The sequence below is a fragment of the Eptatretus burgeri genome, chromosome 2 (genome assembly GCF_056783735.1).
Source record: "Eptatretus burgeri isolate ZD-2024b chromosome 2, Ebu_testis_v1, whole genome shotgun sequence".
Classification (NCBI taxonomy): domain Eukaryota; kingdom Metazoa; phylum Chordata; class Myxini; order Myxiniformes; family Myxinidae; genus Eptatretus; species Eptatretus burgeri.
Window position 1 is genome coordinate 147787842 of NC_140962.1, and position 18324 is coordinate 147806165.

General features: G+C 40.2%; 1 protein-coding gene across 1 annotated transcript in view; it reads left to right on the top strand.

Annotated features, from left to right (window-relative positions):
- Positions 1 to 18324, top strand: part of LOC147033489 (uncharacterized) — an 87831-nt gene that overhangs the window by 12902 nt on the left and 56605 nt on the right. The window contains exons 3-6 of the mRNA XM_085851615.1: positions 5288 to 5378; positions 5458 to 5592; positions 11014 to 11124; positions 11408 to 11506. Of these exons, the coding sequence (XP_085707741.1) occupies positions 5288 to 5378; positions 5458 to 5592; positions 11014 to 11124; positions 11408 to 11506 (436 nt within the window). The remainder of the gene's footprint in view (positions 1 to 5287; positions 5379 to 5457; positions 5593 to 11013; positions 11125 to 11407; positions 11507 to 18324) is intronic.

Below are 18324 nucleotides of genomic sequence, written 5' to 3' on the forward strand. Positions count from 1 at the left end.
GGGGGGGTAACAATTTTTATTGTGGGGGGTTGGAAATCACTTAAAACATGTGGAAATGCAAAAAAAAAAATTTCTCCAACAATTTTTTTTTGGGGGGGGGAAATTTTTTTTTGGGGGGGTGTTGGAAATCACTTAAAACATGTAAAAATGCAAAAAATAAAAATAAAAAATAAATCGAAATTTTGTTGAAAAAAAAGTTGCAAAATTTTTTTTTTCTCCAACAAATTTTTTTTGGGGGTGGTTGAAAATCACTTAAAACATGTAGAAATGCAAAAAAAAAATAATCCTTTTTTTTGGGCAGGGGGGTAAATTTTTTTTGGGAGGGGGGATTGGAAATCACTGAAAACGTAAAAATGCAAAAAAATGTTCTCTATTTTGGGGGGGTAACAATCTTTTTTGGGGGGGGGTTGGAAATCACTTAAAACATGTGGAAATGTAAAAAAAAAAATTCTTTAACAATTTTTTTGGGGGTGGGATAATTTTTTTTTGGGGGGGGGGGTGGGAAATCACTTAAAACATGAAGAAATGCAAAAAAAAAATTTTTTTCTAACAATTTTTTTGGGGGGGGGGGACCAAGCCCAAAATTTAATGGCATTCTCCTTGGACCATACCTAACCCCCCACCAAGTTTCGTCAAAATCCGTTGAGGAGTTTTTCCATAATACTGTTCACAAAGAAACAAACAAACAAACAGAAAGGGGTGAAAACAGTAACCTCCATCCATCTTCGAAGATGGCGGAGGTTAACAAACAAACAAACAAACAAATAAACAGAAAGGGGTGAAAACAGTAACCTCCATCCATCTTCAAAGATGGCGGAGGTTAAAGAGGCGGAGCACTCGGAAGAGTGCAAAACCTCCGCTGCCAATACTGCTGGGTCACTCAAGTGAACCTTATATCTTATTCATTAAATATGATGTCAACAGTGCTGACAGAGTTATAGTTCTTTTCTCCAACATTTTGGGGGAGGGGGGGGAGGGGGTGGTTGGAAATCACTTTAAAACATGAAAAAATGCACAAAAAAATCGAAATTTTGTTGAAAAAAAAGTTGCAAAAAATTTTTTTCTCTAACAATTTTTTTTTGGGGGGGCGGTTGGAAATCACTTAAAACATGTAGAAATGAAAAAAAAAAATTTTTTTTTGGGGGGGGTTGGAAATCAAAATGTAAAAATGCAAAATTTTTTTTTCTCAAACAATTTGGGGGGTGGGGGAGGGTTGGAAATCACTGAAAATATGTAGAAATGCAAAAAAAAATTTTTTTCTCTAACAATTTCTTTTGGGGGGGTAACAATTTTTTTGGGGGGGGTGTTGGAAATCACTTAAAACATGGAGAAATTCAAAAAAAAATTCTCTATTTTTTGGGGTGGGGGGGGGTAACAATTTTTTTGGGGGGGGTTGGAAATCACTTAAAACGTAGAAATGCAAAAAAAACATTTTCTTTTGGGGGGGTAAAAAAAAATTTTTTGGGGGGAGGGGTTGGAAATCACTTAAAACATGTGGAAATGCAAAAAAAAAAAATTCTCTAACAATTTTTTTTTTTTGGGGGGGGGGGGTGGGAAATCACTTAAAACATGTAGAAATGCAAAAAAAAATATTTTGGGGGGGTAGGGGTAAAAAAAATTTTTTTGGGGGGGGGGGTTGGAAATCACTTAAAACATGTAGAAATGCAAAAAAAAAAATTTCTTTCTCTAACAATTTTTTTGGGGGGGGGGGCAAGTCCAAAATTTAATGGCATGATCCTTGGACCATACCTAACCCCCCCACCAAGTTTCGTCGAAATCCGTTGAGGAGTTTTTCCGTAATACTGTTCACAAACAAACAAACAAGCAGTCATTGACTGGTACTTACGAAATCGTCAACTTGACCTCTGACCTTGTCTAATAAAAGCTGTCTCCAGAGAAGGTAGCGATGCAAACCAGAATTTTCTATGATGATTCTGTACCAAACCATCAAAAATCTAATGTTTTGGATGTTTGACCTCACTGTGACCTTGACCTTTGACCGATTTTGACCAAAATCTAATCAGCACGAGCAATCACCCTCCTGAATCACGTGGTGTAATTTGACATTGGTCGCTTCTTCCTTTCTCGAGTTATCTGAACCAAACCATCAAAAATCGAATATTTGACCTCACTGTGACCTTGACCTTTGACCGATTTTTACCAAAATCTAATCAGCACGAGCCATCACCCTCCTGAATCACGTGGTGTAATTTGATATTGGTAGCTCCTTCCGTTCTCGAGTTATCGTGCCTACAAACAAACAAACAAGCAGTCATAGACTGGTACTTAAGAAATCGTCAACTTGACCTCTGACCTTGTCTAAGAAAAGCTGTCTCTTGAGAAGGTAGCGACGCAAACCAGAAGTTTATACGATGATTCTGTACCAAACCATCAAAAATCGAATGTTTTGGATGTTTGACCTCACTGTGACCTTGACCTTTGACCGATTTTGACCAAAATCTAATCAGCGCTAGCCACCACCCTCCTGAATCACATGGTGTAATTTGACATTGGAAGCTTCTTCCGTTCTCGAGTTATCATTTTTTGGATGTTTGACCTCACTGTGACCTTGACCTTTGACCGATTTTGACCAAAATCTAATCAGCACTAGCCATCAGCCTCCTGAATCACGTGGTATAATTTGACATTGGTAGCTTCTTCCGTTCTCGAGTTATCTGTTCCAAACCATCAAAAATCGAATATTTGATCTCACCGTGACCTTGACCTTTGACTGATTTTGACCAAAATCTAATCAGCACTAGCCATCACCCTCTTGAATCACGTGGTGTAATTTGACATTGGTAGCTTCTTCCGTTCTCGAGTTATCGTGCCTACAAACAAACAAACAAACAAACAAACAAACAAACGGAAGGCATCAATATACTTACGAAATCTTTAGATTTCGTAAGTACCAAACAGAAAGGGGGTGAAAACAGTAACTTCCATCCATCTTCGAAGATGGCGGAGGTTAAAGAGGGGGAGCACTCGGGAGAGTGCAAAACCTCCGCCGCCAATAATGCTGGGTCACTCAAGTGAACCTTATATCTTATTCATTAAATATGATGTCAACAGTGCTGACAGAGTTATAGTATATGGAGCTCCATGCCACACTGCAAAAAAGACCAAAGAATGGCAGGACAGAAATGGGATCAAGTGACTTCGATGGCAAAGTCAGTCTCCTGACATGAATCGCATTGAACACCTCTGGGCCATATTGAATCGAACTGTGGGGAAAAATTCCAGGAAACCAACACCGCGGATAGAATTGCTAAACCTTTTGCGGGAAGCCTGGGCAGAAATCCCACAAGAGAAAATTTCAGAACTCGTTAGTTCTATGCCTGAAAGAGTAAATGCGTCGAAATCTGCAAATGGCAAGCATACTAAATATGAGTGTATATATTAAAAAGGACAAATATACGTCAAATGTTCAATAAATAAATTCTTTAAAAATTATGGTATCTCTTTACTTCGGTCATGTTTCTGTACATATGCACGTCATTGTTTTTTTCAAGATCAGATCCAAGATGACTGACTGGTGGCCATTTTGTTACTTAAATGGTCCCCAACCATTTATCAGACATGCTTAGTCCGGTTTTGTTCAAACTTGGCACAAACACAGTACATGATGGCATACATGTGCCCCTCACTTTATTTTGCAACCTGATCAAAGATGCTTGTCCGGTCGACTGACAGCCACTTTTGTTGTACATAAATATGGGCTCGTCCTTTGACTGTACAGCAAAAGTACTAAAACAACAGTGGCTATGTCTGACATTTTATGTCGTTTTTCACTAGATTTATAAATAAAAAGAACAATTGCTTCATGATAATAATACCAGTAAGTATTAACAAAATCAGAAAAGAACAATTGTTGTTCATCCTACTCCACTCCTTCATCTCCTTAACAGCTGTGGGTGATGAGATGTGAGGAGGCTCTTCTTCCTGATAAACTGTTGGCTTCTTCTTGAAGAATGATTCCAGGGTTGACGAAGGTGAAGACTTGAAGAGCGGGATGACAGTGAAAAAGTGGGGGTGGTGTGAGGGGAACGGCGACGGGTGATTGGGAAGCTCTTAGGGGTGGGTTGATGGGGAAGTTTTGATGGGGGATGCAGTAAGAGGGGACATTAAGCGGAGCAATGCTGAAGCGGGGGACACATAGAAGGGGTGGGATTTGTCAGATGCGGGCTTGTAGGAGATGTGGTAAGAGTACTGACATGGAGGGGTTTGATACAGTTAAAGGACGTGAGGGAGAATTCATTTTCCTGAGCAGACATCTGCAAACTGGACTTCTCAAGATCCTCAATCTGGACATATGGAGAGAGAGACATCATGGCAGGGATGGAAATAACTATTATTATTATTATTGAAGCCATGGAGGAAATAATTGTTTATTGAAGCCATGGAGGAAATAATTATTTATTGAAGGTATGGAGGAAATAATTATTGAAGGTATGGAGGAAAGTTGTGCTGTAATTACAGGAGGAGTTGGTTCATGAACCAAGAATTTATGTGAGAGGCAGGTTTGGAAAATAATCCTTCTGAAAAGACGAGGAAGGAGAATGTTGAAGAAGAAAAACACTGGTATTCCCATGATGGATAAATAAAGAAAGCGAAGCATTTTTAAAATGCATTTGAAAACTTTCAAAGGAAGAAAGAAGAAACGTTTCATTCAATGAAGATTCAGTTTGGAGATATTGAGAAAATGAAGACGTAAATAATGAAGCACAGGAAATACAGGTAGATGGAATTACAGGCAGATTGAGTTTGTGTCTTTCATGAAAACATTTTTTTTGTGTGTGTTTTTATTTCTTTGAAGTGAGGAGGGGGAACAGGATAAGGTTGAGGAGGCTGAAAGGATAATACTTGAGAGAAAATAAGCAGAACAAGGAACATGGATGGCATTAAAGCAGAGACAGAATTTTAACAATACAGTCCAACAAGGTAGGGTTTAACAGAGAAAATTGGACGAACACACAAACAGCAAAACATTGACGGATGAAAATATAACAGAAAGACATGACTGATTCGGTCCGAAAAACTTAGCTTTGATGAAGTGGAAGGAGAAACTGCCGAGGCAACTGACGTGCGCAGAGACCTCGAACTAGAAGTCCATTGGAAATTGCAACATTGTAATAACTTGTATATCAATATTTTAACCACAAAGTTTTCTTTCATGAAAGGTATTGGTTGAACATTTAAAGAAACTGTAAATTAATGAGAAACTCATTATTCATTGGAGAAACAGATTGAAGACTAATAATGTGTTTTGTGTGTTTTGGGTGTACAGGGTTCGTGTTTCCGAGTAGAAAGTTTATCTCCATGTTCAGAAAATCAGTTCCTGCAACATGATGGGATTTGTTGTGAATTTTGTCCCATTGGTGAGTGCTGTTTTCAATTCCACTGTTATTTTATGGTCAAAACCGTTACGGCAATTTTAACTCATTTTATATTTGACAGGAACGTTCATGTTGAAGCGATGTCAAGTTCGTGGAAGTAATCCTCTATGTGCTCCTTGTGAAATGGGGAAATCATACATGGACAACCAAAACCACAACATGACAAAGTGCAGGCAATGCAGTGTTTGTGATCCAGGTAAACATTTCTACTCCATTTATTTTAAAACCTCATCACTCAAAGTGTGAGCATAACTACAACCAACGATGATGTGAATGAACCCTCTCAACCTGCATATTCATTTTTTTGTCCACAATTCCACAACAGCCAACACTTTGTGTTCGAATTAACAATAAGTAGCAGAGAAAGAGTAACTTATTCTCCAAAATAAAAATAATAGAAGAGACAGAGGTTCTGACATTTGTCGTGTCTTCACTAACATGTGAGCAAGTGAAGGAAACAGAACGATGAGTGTTTTCTAGTTCTGTGCTGGTGATGACGTTGATATCAGTATGTTGAAGTTGTGTGTACATCATGGAGGACGTTTTCGTGACAATCAAGGATTTGTATCTAGGTGGAGAATGGGGTGGTGGGGGGGGGGGTAGTTGGAGGTGAGAAAGACTTTCAGCCCCCAACTGGGCATCAGCCTTTTGCAGGCTTATACTTTCTGGCCTCAGGACCAGGTGTTCTGGAAAGCAGAAACTCGAGCGCTACCCCTCATGGTGAGCCCCGAACATGCATGCTGTAACATATATATATATATATATATATATATATATATATATATATATATATATATATATATATATATATATATATATATATATATATATATCTGAGAACACAGCCTGAAGCCTCGGTCGATCCACATACACTTAAGGCTATATACCCTTTAGACCCCTGTAGACCCTTTCAGACCCCTTTGGAATCCTTCAGCCTCTTTAGACCCCATTATAAGTTTAGCTCACCCAGGAGTAAAGCACTGCGACAAAGTCACCGGCTGCTCAGGCTCCCTCCGAGCCCGATGTCAACCAATAAAGATCACAGCTCAACAGAGCCCGCCAGTCCACATCTTGGATTATCCTCAACCTTTCCAAGCCCACGCGACAAGATCGGTTCTGAACTGCGTCTGTACTCAACTGTGCCCGTACATTTGCAAGAAACACCTCAGTGCGGGATCACCCCTTTTCCTTACAGCAAAGCCTTGGTCGGCTTTACCATCCCAGGGGAGAATTTTATGGTGCACCTGATGGTTCATTATTGCCAACGGCCCAACTCATTACCCCAGGCTCTAACTCTGGAGGGAGGATCGAACCATGGACCATATCTGCCGAGGATCCATCCACTGTTCTATTCAGAAATCTCTGGCTCATGCTCGCCACAGGATGGTGTTTATGATGTTGACTGTCCTCCAGGATGACTTCCATTTGTGGCCGGATAATGGATGTAGACAGAGCCCACAGAACACAAAGACACGTTTGTTCATCACCAGCCAAGGCATGTAACACCAAGGCATGTACCCCAATTTGCTGGACCTGCCCCTAAACCAGGCCCAGACCAGACTGTCTGACACTTTGTGTCCTGGAAGAGCAGAAGTCTGATCCGGGTGAAAAATATCCCTCACAAAACCATACATGCACATAGCCTGCACCTTGGTTAGTATTTTATAGTTCACATTGAGCAAGATGATTTGGTTCCAGTTTGACAAATCCTCCCAATTGTCCTTCTTGTGCACAAGGGTCACCACACAATGGCACATACAATCTGTAAGCCTCAGAGAGATAGCTAACTCCCACAATACCTGCAAATAGTCTTCCCCACAAATGTGCTAAAGGTGGTGATCAAACTCTCTAAAACTCCCACTGTTCGGGGCTCAAGTGATTATTCAGATTGCCAATGAAACTGGCCATCTCGGGTGAATCATCTGTTTGATTTTCGAAGAGCCTGGCAAATAGTCTTCCACCAATTCCATGCTTTGGCGAGGGTCAGAAACAAGGCCTCTCTCCACTTTAATCGAAGGTAATGTGCCTTTCTTCCTGGCACATCATTGGAAGAAGGTTCTGGTCCACTTTTTGTTCGCATCCAAGACCTGCACTCTATTACAGAAAATGTCAGTCCGAGTCTTGGCCTTGAGGAGGAAAAAAAATCCTTCCCTTGATCTGCAAAATTTTCTAAGACATTAATCCGTTCGCTGAGGTTCCTATGTAAGCATTGGAGGTGAGCATGCATGCGCCTCAAATAGTCATGCATTCCCACGGCGCTCATTCATGTCGCCTTACAGAAAAATACTGCAGTGTCATGTTTCACTTACTCCTTCAATGCTACCGAGGTAGGGAAGAGGCACTCAATAGTCTGCCAATATCTATGCCTGTGAACACCGGACTGCACTAAACTATCATCCCGCAAAATGCAACAATTAAGCTTCTAGAGTTCACAGCGTTGAAGGCACACCCCATCTCACTCCACATTTATGGACAGGTGGCAGTGAGCAGAAAGGGAAGTACCAGGTCCATGGCACCAAACTTGGTGACAAAAGGAAATAATCAATTCTGATTCGCTGGGTACCAGCTGCATTGTTTCAGCTGAAATCACTACCTGTTTGTGCACCCACATCCCTCAAACTAAAGTGCTGCATAATCCCTTTAAGGGCCCATGTCGAACTATCTTGGACCAATCCAGTCACATCTATTTTAAGATAATCCCCAATAATCACTGGGGCAGAGGTAGAAAGGCAGAGTTCCAACTGGTGCAGGAGTTCCATCCTTCCAACTTGTGCAGGAGTGGCTATTCATTGCCAAAATTGAGGGGGGTTGATTAAACAACCACCCTAAGTGAGTAAGCAGCCTGTCTGAAGGATGAGGTAGGTCATGGTAGAGGGTGGGGTCATCAGCATATAGATAAAAAGGATTTTACAGAGGTTTAGAGAGATCATTGTTGAAGATCAGGAATATGACTGAGCCCAGAACACTGCCTTGGGGCACTCAAGCCTTGACAGGGAGAGGACATGAAAGGATTTCGTTGAGTTACATGTGGGCTATGAGAGTGGAGGAAGTCAGTAAGGCATGTGTGGAGTTGGCCTTGGATGTCATAGGTAGAGAGTTTGGAGAGTAAGGCAGGAAGTCAGATTGATCCAGGGAGATGTCCTTGATCTCATGTCTGACATTGAGGGCCTCGATCCATTGTTGCGTGAGTAGAATCAGCATGTTCAGGGTGGAGTGACATGGTCTGTAACCAAATTGGTGATCTGAAATGAGGTTGTTGGAGAAAAGGAAGGATTTCATATCAACAGTGATGATGAATTCCATGACCTTGCTGATCATTGGAAGTAATCTCTTAGTTCGGTAGTTAAGGACCTTAGTGATAATATATAATTAATGAAAATAATTGTCAATTGAATACAATCAGATAATGAAAATGATTGGTGATATAATTCATGAAAATGATTGGTCAATTTATTGAGAAAATAAACGTTTTTGTAAAGAACAAATTGCAACAAATGTTTTTCATATCAAAGTTTTACAAGTACAGTTTGAAGTATAACTCAAGGTAAAGGCCCGGTCACACCTTGACGTTTTAGCCAACGTATGCCGATTTTTGAATTTTTTTTCTAAAACGCTGGCACACGTTGAATACGTTATGGGTAAGTTTTGATAACATTGAGAGCACGCTGAAAAACACTGCCATACGTCGTTGTACGTTGGCTTTAAACGTTGTACTTTTCGGTTGTCCTCAAATTTTTTCATGCTTGAAATTTCACGACGTATGCCGGCGTATGACTCACACGTTCCGCTACGCTGGCCACAAGTTGTATGCACGGTCTGCGATCGTTGACAGACATCAACACATGCTACTTGTAAGTTAATCATAAGTTGAGACACGCCGAGGTAATGTTTAGCGTACCCGAAACTTATTTCTAACCTATGATTAACGTGTTATTGGCACGTTACGCAATCGTTGCCACACATCGACAGACGTTACTTTTAAGTTACTCATAGGCTGAAAGACGTCGGTATAATGGATCGTCCTTGCATCAGCGTCCACGGCCACGGCCAGGACACTTATTTGCAGCATTCTTCAAACTTTTCTTCGGCATGACGAGGATGTTCACACTTCGATGTCTAGCTTGGCTATGATTCCAATTGTCCATCGGCAGCGTTTATTTAAAATAGTCGAGTTTGAGCGTTTTAACACGTTCAGAAGAAACGCTTCAAATTTCCAAACCCCAGCGTCAAAAAACAAAGGCGAGTGACAGCAATTTAAATCGTTCATTGTAAACAATGAAATGGCTGAGTGGTACCGTTTAAAAGTCGTTGAGTGTAAAAAAAATCCAATTGTTGAGCGCAAGCGTCTACTTTCAATAGTGGAGATGCAGCCATTTAAATCGTTGAGTGGCAGCCTATGAACCTACCCGTGGACACGCGGACGCAAGGACGATCCATCATAACCCACACCCTCCCCCTCACACTCACCTACTACTGCCAACATGAACAAACTACTATTAATACTAATACTAATACTAATACTAATACTAATACTAATACTGATACTGATACTGATACTGTTACTGCTGACATGGACATCGACTCAAAAAGGACTCGAAAACACTGTTGGGTTCCCCTTTTATGAACACCATTTTTATATACCAATTCCCAAAACCGCTGGGAACACGTCTTTATATGGCAGTTGTAACCTAGAAACACGTTAATTTATTTTATTTTTGTCGACCGGAAGACGTCATTGGAATACGTCTACATACGTCGATGTGTGTTGGGACTACGTAAAGAATTGGTTCAAAGCACGTCAAACATAAGTTAGAAATAAGTTTCGCGTAAAAAAGACATTACCGCGACGTGTTTCGACTTATGAGTAGCTTATAAGTAGCCTTTGTGGACGTGTGTAAGCGTCCACATATCGTGTGTAAAACTTATCCCCATCGCATGCGGAATGTGTGTCATACGCCGAGTACGTCGTAAAATTTTGAACATGTTTAAAATTTCTTGACGTACTCTACTTACTACGACGTATGATAGCGTACTTTAGCGTTCTACTCACGTATACCAAACTTACTCATACCGTATTTGACGTGCCCCCAACGTTTTAGACACATTTTTCTTAGGTCGGCATACGCTGGCAAGATCGCCAAGGTGTGACCGCGATGTTGACACTTCCATTTCTACGGCAGTTATGATTCGAATCGTTGTGCATCAGCATTTTAATAGGCTACGTCACGACATCGTCGGCGATGCGTGCAACGCGCTATGCCGAAGTTAGACTATCGTTGGGCATCGGTTGTGTAGGCCGACAACAGGTTCAGCATTCGTTGGTATAAGTTATCTATAACACAATGAAACGTTCTGTGTCCATTACCAATGCGTTATACATAAGACCAAGTCGCTATGAATACGTCCAAATCTTAAAAAAAAAACATCAAAAGTTCAACGTCAGCCAGCGTTTTACATACATTTTAATACGTTGCCATCGCTGGCTAAAACGTCAAGGTGTGACCAGGCCTTAACCAATCATGCTCTTGGTACCTCTCTTTGCTGAACCAATGACGATGAATTATCTCTTTATTTCTGTTTCAACTCATCTGCTTCTGTTTATCATTTTATTCCATAGAGACCGAGGTTGAAGAGAGAGAGTGTACCTTAGAAAATAACCGACAATGTGTTTGCCGCGAAGGTTTCCACAGGAACGAAAACAAGTGTGTAATGGAGGAGTCTACAGCAAGTAAGGAAATGATGTTCTTGCTCAATTAGAAAATGTTTAATGTTGAGATTCGAGGATGGATCGAGTTTGAAGATGGTGGAGTATATAAAAATATAGGAATGATGGATTATATAAAAATATAGAAATGATCATCATTGTTGAGATTTTGAACTAATATTCAGACAATAATCATAAGAAATATAAAAACAGAACTAGGAAATGTCAAATCATTGATGTTGATTTAAAAACTACATTTTCTTGTTCTCAAAATTTTAACTGTTATTCATCCAATTCCCTCCAACAGGAAAAATTTATTTTCCATCCAACAAGTCTCCTTCATGGTGGATTTCTTCACCTATGCTGATTGCATTTGTCCTGTTAGCATTATGCACTTTATTTTGGGGTAAGTATTAAATGTGATGATATTACCCTTGTAAACAAAGTACTTGTTATGCTTTTCTTCCTCATATGATTTTTGGTTCTTGTTTTGTCCAATGCACGTGGTGGACATGTGATATTACATAAAAGATGATGGATGATATTTTTTCCTGTGTCAGTTGTGCTTCCATAGCACTTTAAGGTGGAGATTAAATACATTATCAGAGTGTGCAGAAGTATAACGGTGCGGTACATAGTTTCAAAATATGTATCATTGCTGGAAGAGGAAATGAGTAGGCTTCTTACTGGTGTAAATATGAGCTCTTTGTTGAAACTAATTTAAATAATAGCCTCTCTCATGTGACGTCGTTCATTTTAATAATATTATAATAACATCTATTACAAAAAGGAGATGCGTCTGTACGTCCCGCAAAGAAGCATGACCTCAAACTTTGGTGTCGTGGTTCTTGCCGTCATATATAAGTAAAAATGCTATCATTGGAAAGCTAATATTCCATTTATTTGGTTGGAAAGCTAATACTCGATGTATTTGGTGGGAAATTTAATTAACGATGTCCTTGGTTGGAAAGCAAATAATCGATTTACTTGGTTGGAAAGCTAATAATCAAATTACTTAGTGGGAAAGCTAATGATGGATTGACTTGGTTGGAAAGCTCGTAATGAATTAACTTGATTGGAAAGCTTATATTGGATCAACTTGGTTGGAAAGCTAACAATTGATTAACTTGGTTGGAAAGCTAATAATGTATTGACTTGGTTGGAAGGCTAGTAATGTATTTACTTGATTTGAAAGCTAATATTCAATTAACTTGTTTGGAAAGCTTATAATCGATTTTCTTGGTTGGAAAGCTAATAATGGATTGATTTTGTTGGAAAGCTAATAATCGATTAACTTGGTTGGAAAGCTAATAATGGATTGATTTGGTTGGAAAGCTGATACTGGATTTACTTGGTTGGAAAGCCAATCATCCATTTACATGGAATAAAAATTTGTGTCCATTTAACCATAAACATGACAGTTTAAAAAAAAAACACCCCATCTTTTCGATTTTGAAGAAGAACAAGAAGAAGCTGGAAAGTGGGCTCAAGTCAGTGGTTCCAACAATGACATTTATTCTTATATGACAAAAGGAACTCTTTCGAAGCATATGGAATGAGCGCACAGAATTATATTAGTTATACTTGGCGAAGCAATAGAAAACTAGAGGGGGAGCACTCGGTAGAGTGCAAAACCTCCGCCGCCAATACTGCTGGGTCACTTAAGTGAACCTGATATCCCTTTCATTGTAGGTCAAAACAGACCAGACTCGACTGAACCACGATTGAATAAACTAAACTAGATCGATGCGCATGTAGAAATGCCCAAAAAATAAAATCGAAATTTTTTTGAAAAAAAAGGTGCAAAATTTCTGGGTTTTTTTCCTCTAACAAATTTTTTTGGTGGGTTGGAAATCACTTAAAACATGTAGAAATGCAAAAAAAAAAAAACATTCAAATATTTTTCAAAAAATATCGAAATTTTTTTGAAAAAAAGTTGCATTTTTTTTTCTCTAACAATTTTTTTGGGGTTGGAAATAACTTAAAACATGTAGAAATGCAAAAACAAAAATTCAAATATTTTTTCAAAATGGCCGCCATAGCGGCCATATTGGACTTTGAACCAAGTCCAAAATCTAATGGCATGATCCTTGGACCATACCTAATCGCCCCACCAAGTTTCGTCGAAATCCGTCCAGGAGTTTTTCCATAATACTGTTCACAAACAAACAAACAAACAAACAAACAGACGGGTGAAAACAGTAACCTCCATCCATCTTCAATGGCGGAGGTTAATTAAATGAAAGTACATGGAAGAGCACACAAACAACCACAAGCGCAGCCACCATGACAGCAACAGCAGCAACAACAACGATAACAACAACAACAATGTTATAAAATATTAGTTTTTTTCATGTTTCACTTCATTTTACATCCTCATTGAGATTCCCAGATAGACATGAAATATGTTTGTGATGTATAACATGCTGTTTTTTTTATATTAGTATGAAACCCGTACCGGGTAGGCACATCTAGTATTAATGGAAAGGCAATTTTTTTAACAACAAAACAGCAAATCTGAAGAAACAAGTTTGAGACCAGGAAGCTGATGTGAGGGTAGACATAACTCCAATCCATACCTTTGTTAAATAGTTTCATTAATTATTTTGACATTGGAGATATTTAATATGGTTAATTGTATTTATGAATGAGCAACACAACTCCATTACAATGTTTTCCCATTAATTTAAGTGGAATCCATCATTATCAAAAACTTTTACTGTTCTATGTCCCCATTCACATTAAAGAAATACCATCACGATGACAACATTATAGACGGCCTATGTATAAGAAATTCTCCACAACAAAGACATATAGGCATAGACAACCATTGAAAGAGTTTGCTCAGAAATGATCAAGCAAAATTTTGTAAAATGTTTTGACAAATAATCAAAAGTAAATGTAGTTTTTATTATCTCATTGGATTTGAAACTTTGGAAATATTGTCGCGTTTGTGGGGGGTGGTTAGATATCACCATAGAGCAGATAGGAATGTATAGAGTAACATGGTCCATGTATGAGTAGTTACCCATCTCGATATATTAAACAGGGAAACATTGGCTTAAGAATTGTCTTGTTTTAATGTGCACCATACAGGGGGTAATGGATGGTAGTCTTTAGTTAGAGATTATGGTGAGGAAATTGTGCGTATAACCTTTATGTCAACCTCGACCTGGGGGGGGGGGGTGCCAGGTTACTTGGCACAAGAGCGAGGGGAGGAGCATTTGTGACCTCCCAGGGGGTGGAGCTATGGATCGCCTTGGAGGGGCAGAGCGTTGCCACGGGGAAAAAGAGCGAGGTGCTAATCAGACAGTTGGGTGTGTCGGGGATGTGCGTCGAGTTCAGGGGAGAAAGACAAAGCCGGAGGAGAACCGTCGACTTCTGAGGCGAATACGATGAGGGGAGAACCGAGTTGGTCTGAGTAGAACTGGAAGAGAGGACTGTTGAGGTATGAAGGGAAGTCAGAGAACCATCGAGAATGTTGAGAGAGTCTGTGAGCTGAATACAATGAGGAGAGAACCAAGTTGGTATGGGGAGAATGGTGAACATGACAGGGAGAAAGAGTTCTGATGAAAAGGAAGACCGTCAAGTTCTGAGAGTGAAGAGGAGGTCGGGATGCCTGCCTCTACCTATTTTCTTCACCCTGTGCCTGGTTTTGTCTGCCTGCTGCGTGCCTAGTTTTGTCTGCCTGCTGCATGCCTGGTTTTGTTTGCCTGCTGCTTCGTCTCCCCATTGTCTGGTCATCTCATCATCTTGCCCAACATCCCCTCATCACCTGCTCGTCCCTGCTCACACCAGAGCTGAGTTCCCCGGTTTTTGTCCCTTTTCCTCGTAAGTGACTGAATCTGGTGTATCGGGCCATAGTTGTTATTCTCACTGTACATAATTATTGATTATCAATTTTGTGTCTCCTTTTCTTCCCTATCCCAACCCGTTGTTGTCTCCTCCATCGTGATTACATAATTACCGGTTCTTTTTTTTTAATGTGGGTTTGGGAATAAACCGGTTGGTTTTAAAAAGAGCGAAGATTTTCGTGTCTCTCATCATGAACCATGCACACATTGTTTGCCTGAATTTGAAACGTCTCCACAGGAGTTAAGCCGCTCGGGACGTTGTGGGATTTTACCTTCCTGCCGCGATGAGCTTGACGTCAGTTGAGCCGACGATGCGACAATATTTCTCTAGTTAGCAACAGGAGGCACATTTAAATTCCTACTTTAGATCACACACACACACACACACACGATACGATATGACACAGTATCTTTCAAGGAGACAGCCTTTCACCCCTACCATTTTGCCTGGCTTTGGATCCACAAAGTAACCTCATTAATGAGCATGGATATGGATACACCCTAACATCCAATAAAATCATATCCAAAGAAATGGGAAAGGTAACGCATCTACTGCACATGGATGATTTAAAACACTTTGCAGTGAATGATGAAAAATTGTCAGAACAATTGAAATGGTGCTCTGATGACATCCAAATGGAATTTGGCCGAGATAAGTGTGCCAAGTGCACATTCGTTCAAGGTAGACCAACAAAAATGGAAACCATGAAAATCGATCTCGAAATAACAATGCATGAGCTGGACAGCTAGGCATCTTACAAATACCTTGGGGTAGAAGAGGGCCACTTTCATTGGCCTAGCATAGTTCAGGCTTGAGAAATAGTAAGGCCGTTGGTGCCGTAACTTGTCATTGGGATCGGTGCGGTTCTGGTAACTCCGCTCGGTTACGCCGGATCCGAGTCGGTACCTGCGACTCGGTTCGGACAGTGTCGGCCAAGGGTGTGATTTCCCCAGTAATTTGACGACGTGGGTACTTTGGTATATTGAAATTTGGCTATTGACCCTACCCCACGCCGTCAGAGAATTGGCGATCATGGTCCTTTAAATGGCCCGTCGACCCCGGAGTTATCCCGGGTGACGACCTTTTAATTCCGGGTGTTCGGTGGGAGACGGCTCTACTGCTCCACCTAGTGGTCATTTATCGCCACCGAACCCCGGCCCACAACAATATATGTAATCCAAAATAAAAACAATACTAAACCGTAAAATGAAAATTTATTTTTCGAAATGAAACAAAACTTACAGTAAGGTTTATTTACAGTAAACGCTACGGCATTAGTATTACATTGCATTAAAAAAATGTGTAAAAAAATTATATTCTTGTATATGTATTTTTTTTTCATTTATTGTGGGGCCCCCTTTTGGAGGGCCCTGGTTCAGCTGCAACATTTGCACCATGGTCCATTGTAAATCCGGCACTGGAAAAAAACTGTGGGGCCCCTCTTCTCTTGAGGCCCTCAGCACGTGCTTATTTTGCTTAATGGTTAATCCAGGGCTGGGTGGCGGCATCACGGAACTCGATCAAGTGCACAGAGTGACGACTGTAGGATTATCAGAGTCCGTGAAAGGTTCAACAGACTACAAATACAATCTGTAACAAGCATGAACACAAGCCAGAAAAGGCTTCATTCACTCACCTTGCAAAAAACTTCCAAAAGCAGGTGCAAGTAGAAGATGTCACACAACAAACCGAAACAGCAAAATATAGAGCCCCAACGATTGCAAAAAAAACAAAACAAAATAAAAAATACAAGACAAAATTCACCAACAGATATATAGTGACAACTGGGAGAAAGACAAAAGAGCAGGGAAATATAAAAATAATCTGAGGTTCAGCATTTTGTGCCAAACTCTCTCAAAAACCCTTCATCATGAGTAGTAAAAGAACCCCCAAGTTCTCCAGCTGAGACTTCTGCAAAGAAGGCTCATAAAGCTATTAGTTTTGACATTAAAATGTGTACAATATAAGCATGGAGAGTGTTTGGTGGACATTGCCCGAACGCCAGCCTCCCTCCCTTTAGGCCCGGTCACACCTTGACGTTTTTGCCAGCGATGGCAACGTATTAAAATGTATGTAAAACGCTGGCTTACGTTGAACTTTTGATGTTTTTTTTTTAAAGATTCGGACGTATTCATAGCGACTTGGTCTTATGTGTAACGCATTGGTAACGGACACAGAACGTTTCGTTGTGTTATAGATAACTTATACCAACGAATGCTGAACCTGTTGTCGGCCTACACAACCGATGCCCAACGATAGTCTAACTTAGGCATAGCGCGTTGCACGCATCGCCGCCGAAGTCGTGACGTAGCCTATTAAAAGGCTGAAGCACAACGATTCGAATCATAACTGCCGTAGAAATGGAAGTGTCAACATCGCGGTCACACCTTGGCGATCTTGCCAGCGTATGCCGACCGAAGAAAAATGTGTCTAAAACGTTGGGGCACGTCAAATACGGTATGAGTAAGTTTGGTATACGTGAGTAGAATGCTAAAGTACGCTATCATACGTCGTAGTAAGTAGAGTACGTCAATAAATTTTAAACATGTTCAAAATTTTATGACGTACTCGGCGTATGACACACGTTCCGCATGCGATGGGGATAAGTTTTACACACGATATGCGGACGCTTACACACGTCCACAAAGGCTACTTATAAGCTACTCATAAGTCGAAACACGTCGCGGTAATGTCTTTTTTACGCGAAACTTATTTCTAACTTATGTTTGACGTGCTTTGAACCAATTCTTTACATAGTCCCAACACACATCGACGTATGTAGACGTATTCCAATGACGTCTTCCGGTCGACCAAAAAAAATAAATTAACGTGTTTCTAGCTTACAACTGCCATATAAAGACGTGTTCCCAGCGGTTTTGGGAATTGGTATATAAAAATGCTGCTCATAAAAGGGGAACCCAATAGTGTTTTCGAGTCCTTTTTGAGTCGATGTCCATGTCAGCAGGCACAGTATCAGTATTAGTATTAGTATTAGTATTAGTAGTAGTTTGTTCATGTTGGCAGTAGTAGGTGAGTGTGAGGGGGAGGGTGTGGGTTATGATGGATCGTCCTTGCGTTTAACGATTTAACGATTTAAATGATAAACTCAACGATTGAAATGGCTGCATCTCCACTATTGAAAGTAGACGCTTGCGCTCAACAATTGGATTTTTTTTTACACTCAACGACTTTTGAACGGTACCACTCAGCTATTTTCATTGTTTACAATGAACGATTTAAATTGCTGTCACTCGCCTTTGTTTTTTGACGCTGGGGTTTTGAAATTTGAAGCGTTTCTTCTGAACGTGTTAAAACGCTCAAACTCGACTATTTTAAATAGACGCTGCCGATGGACAATTGGAATCATAG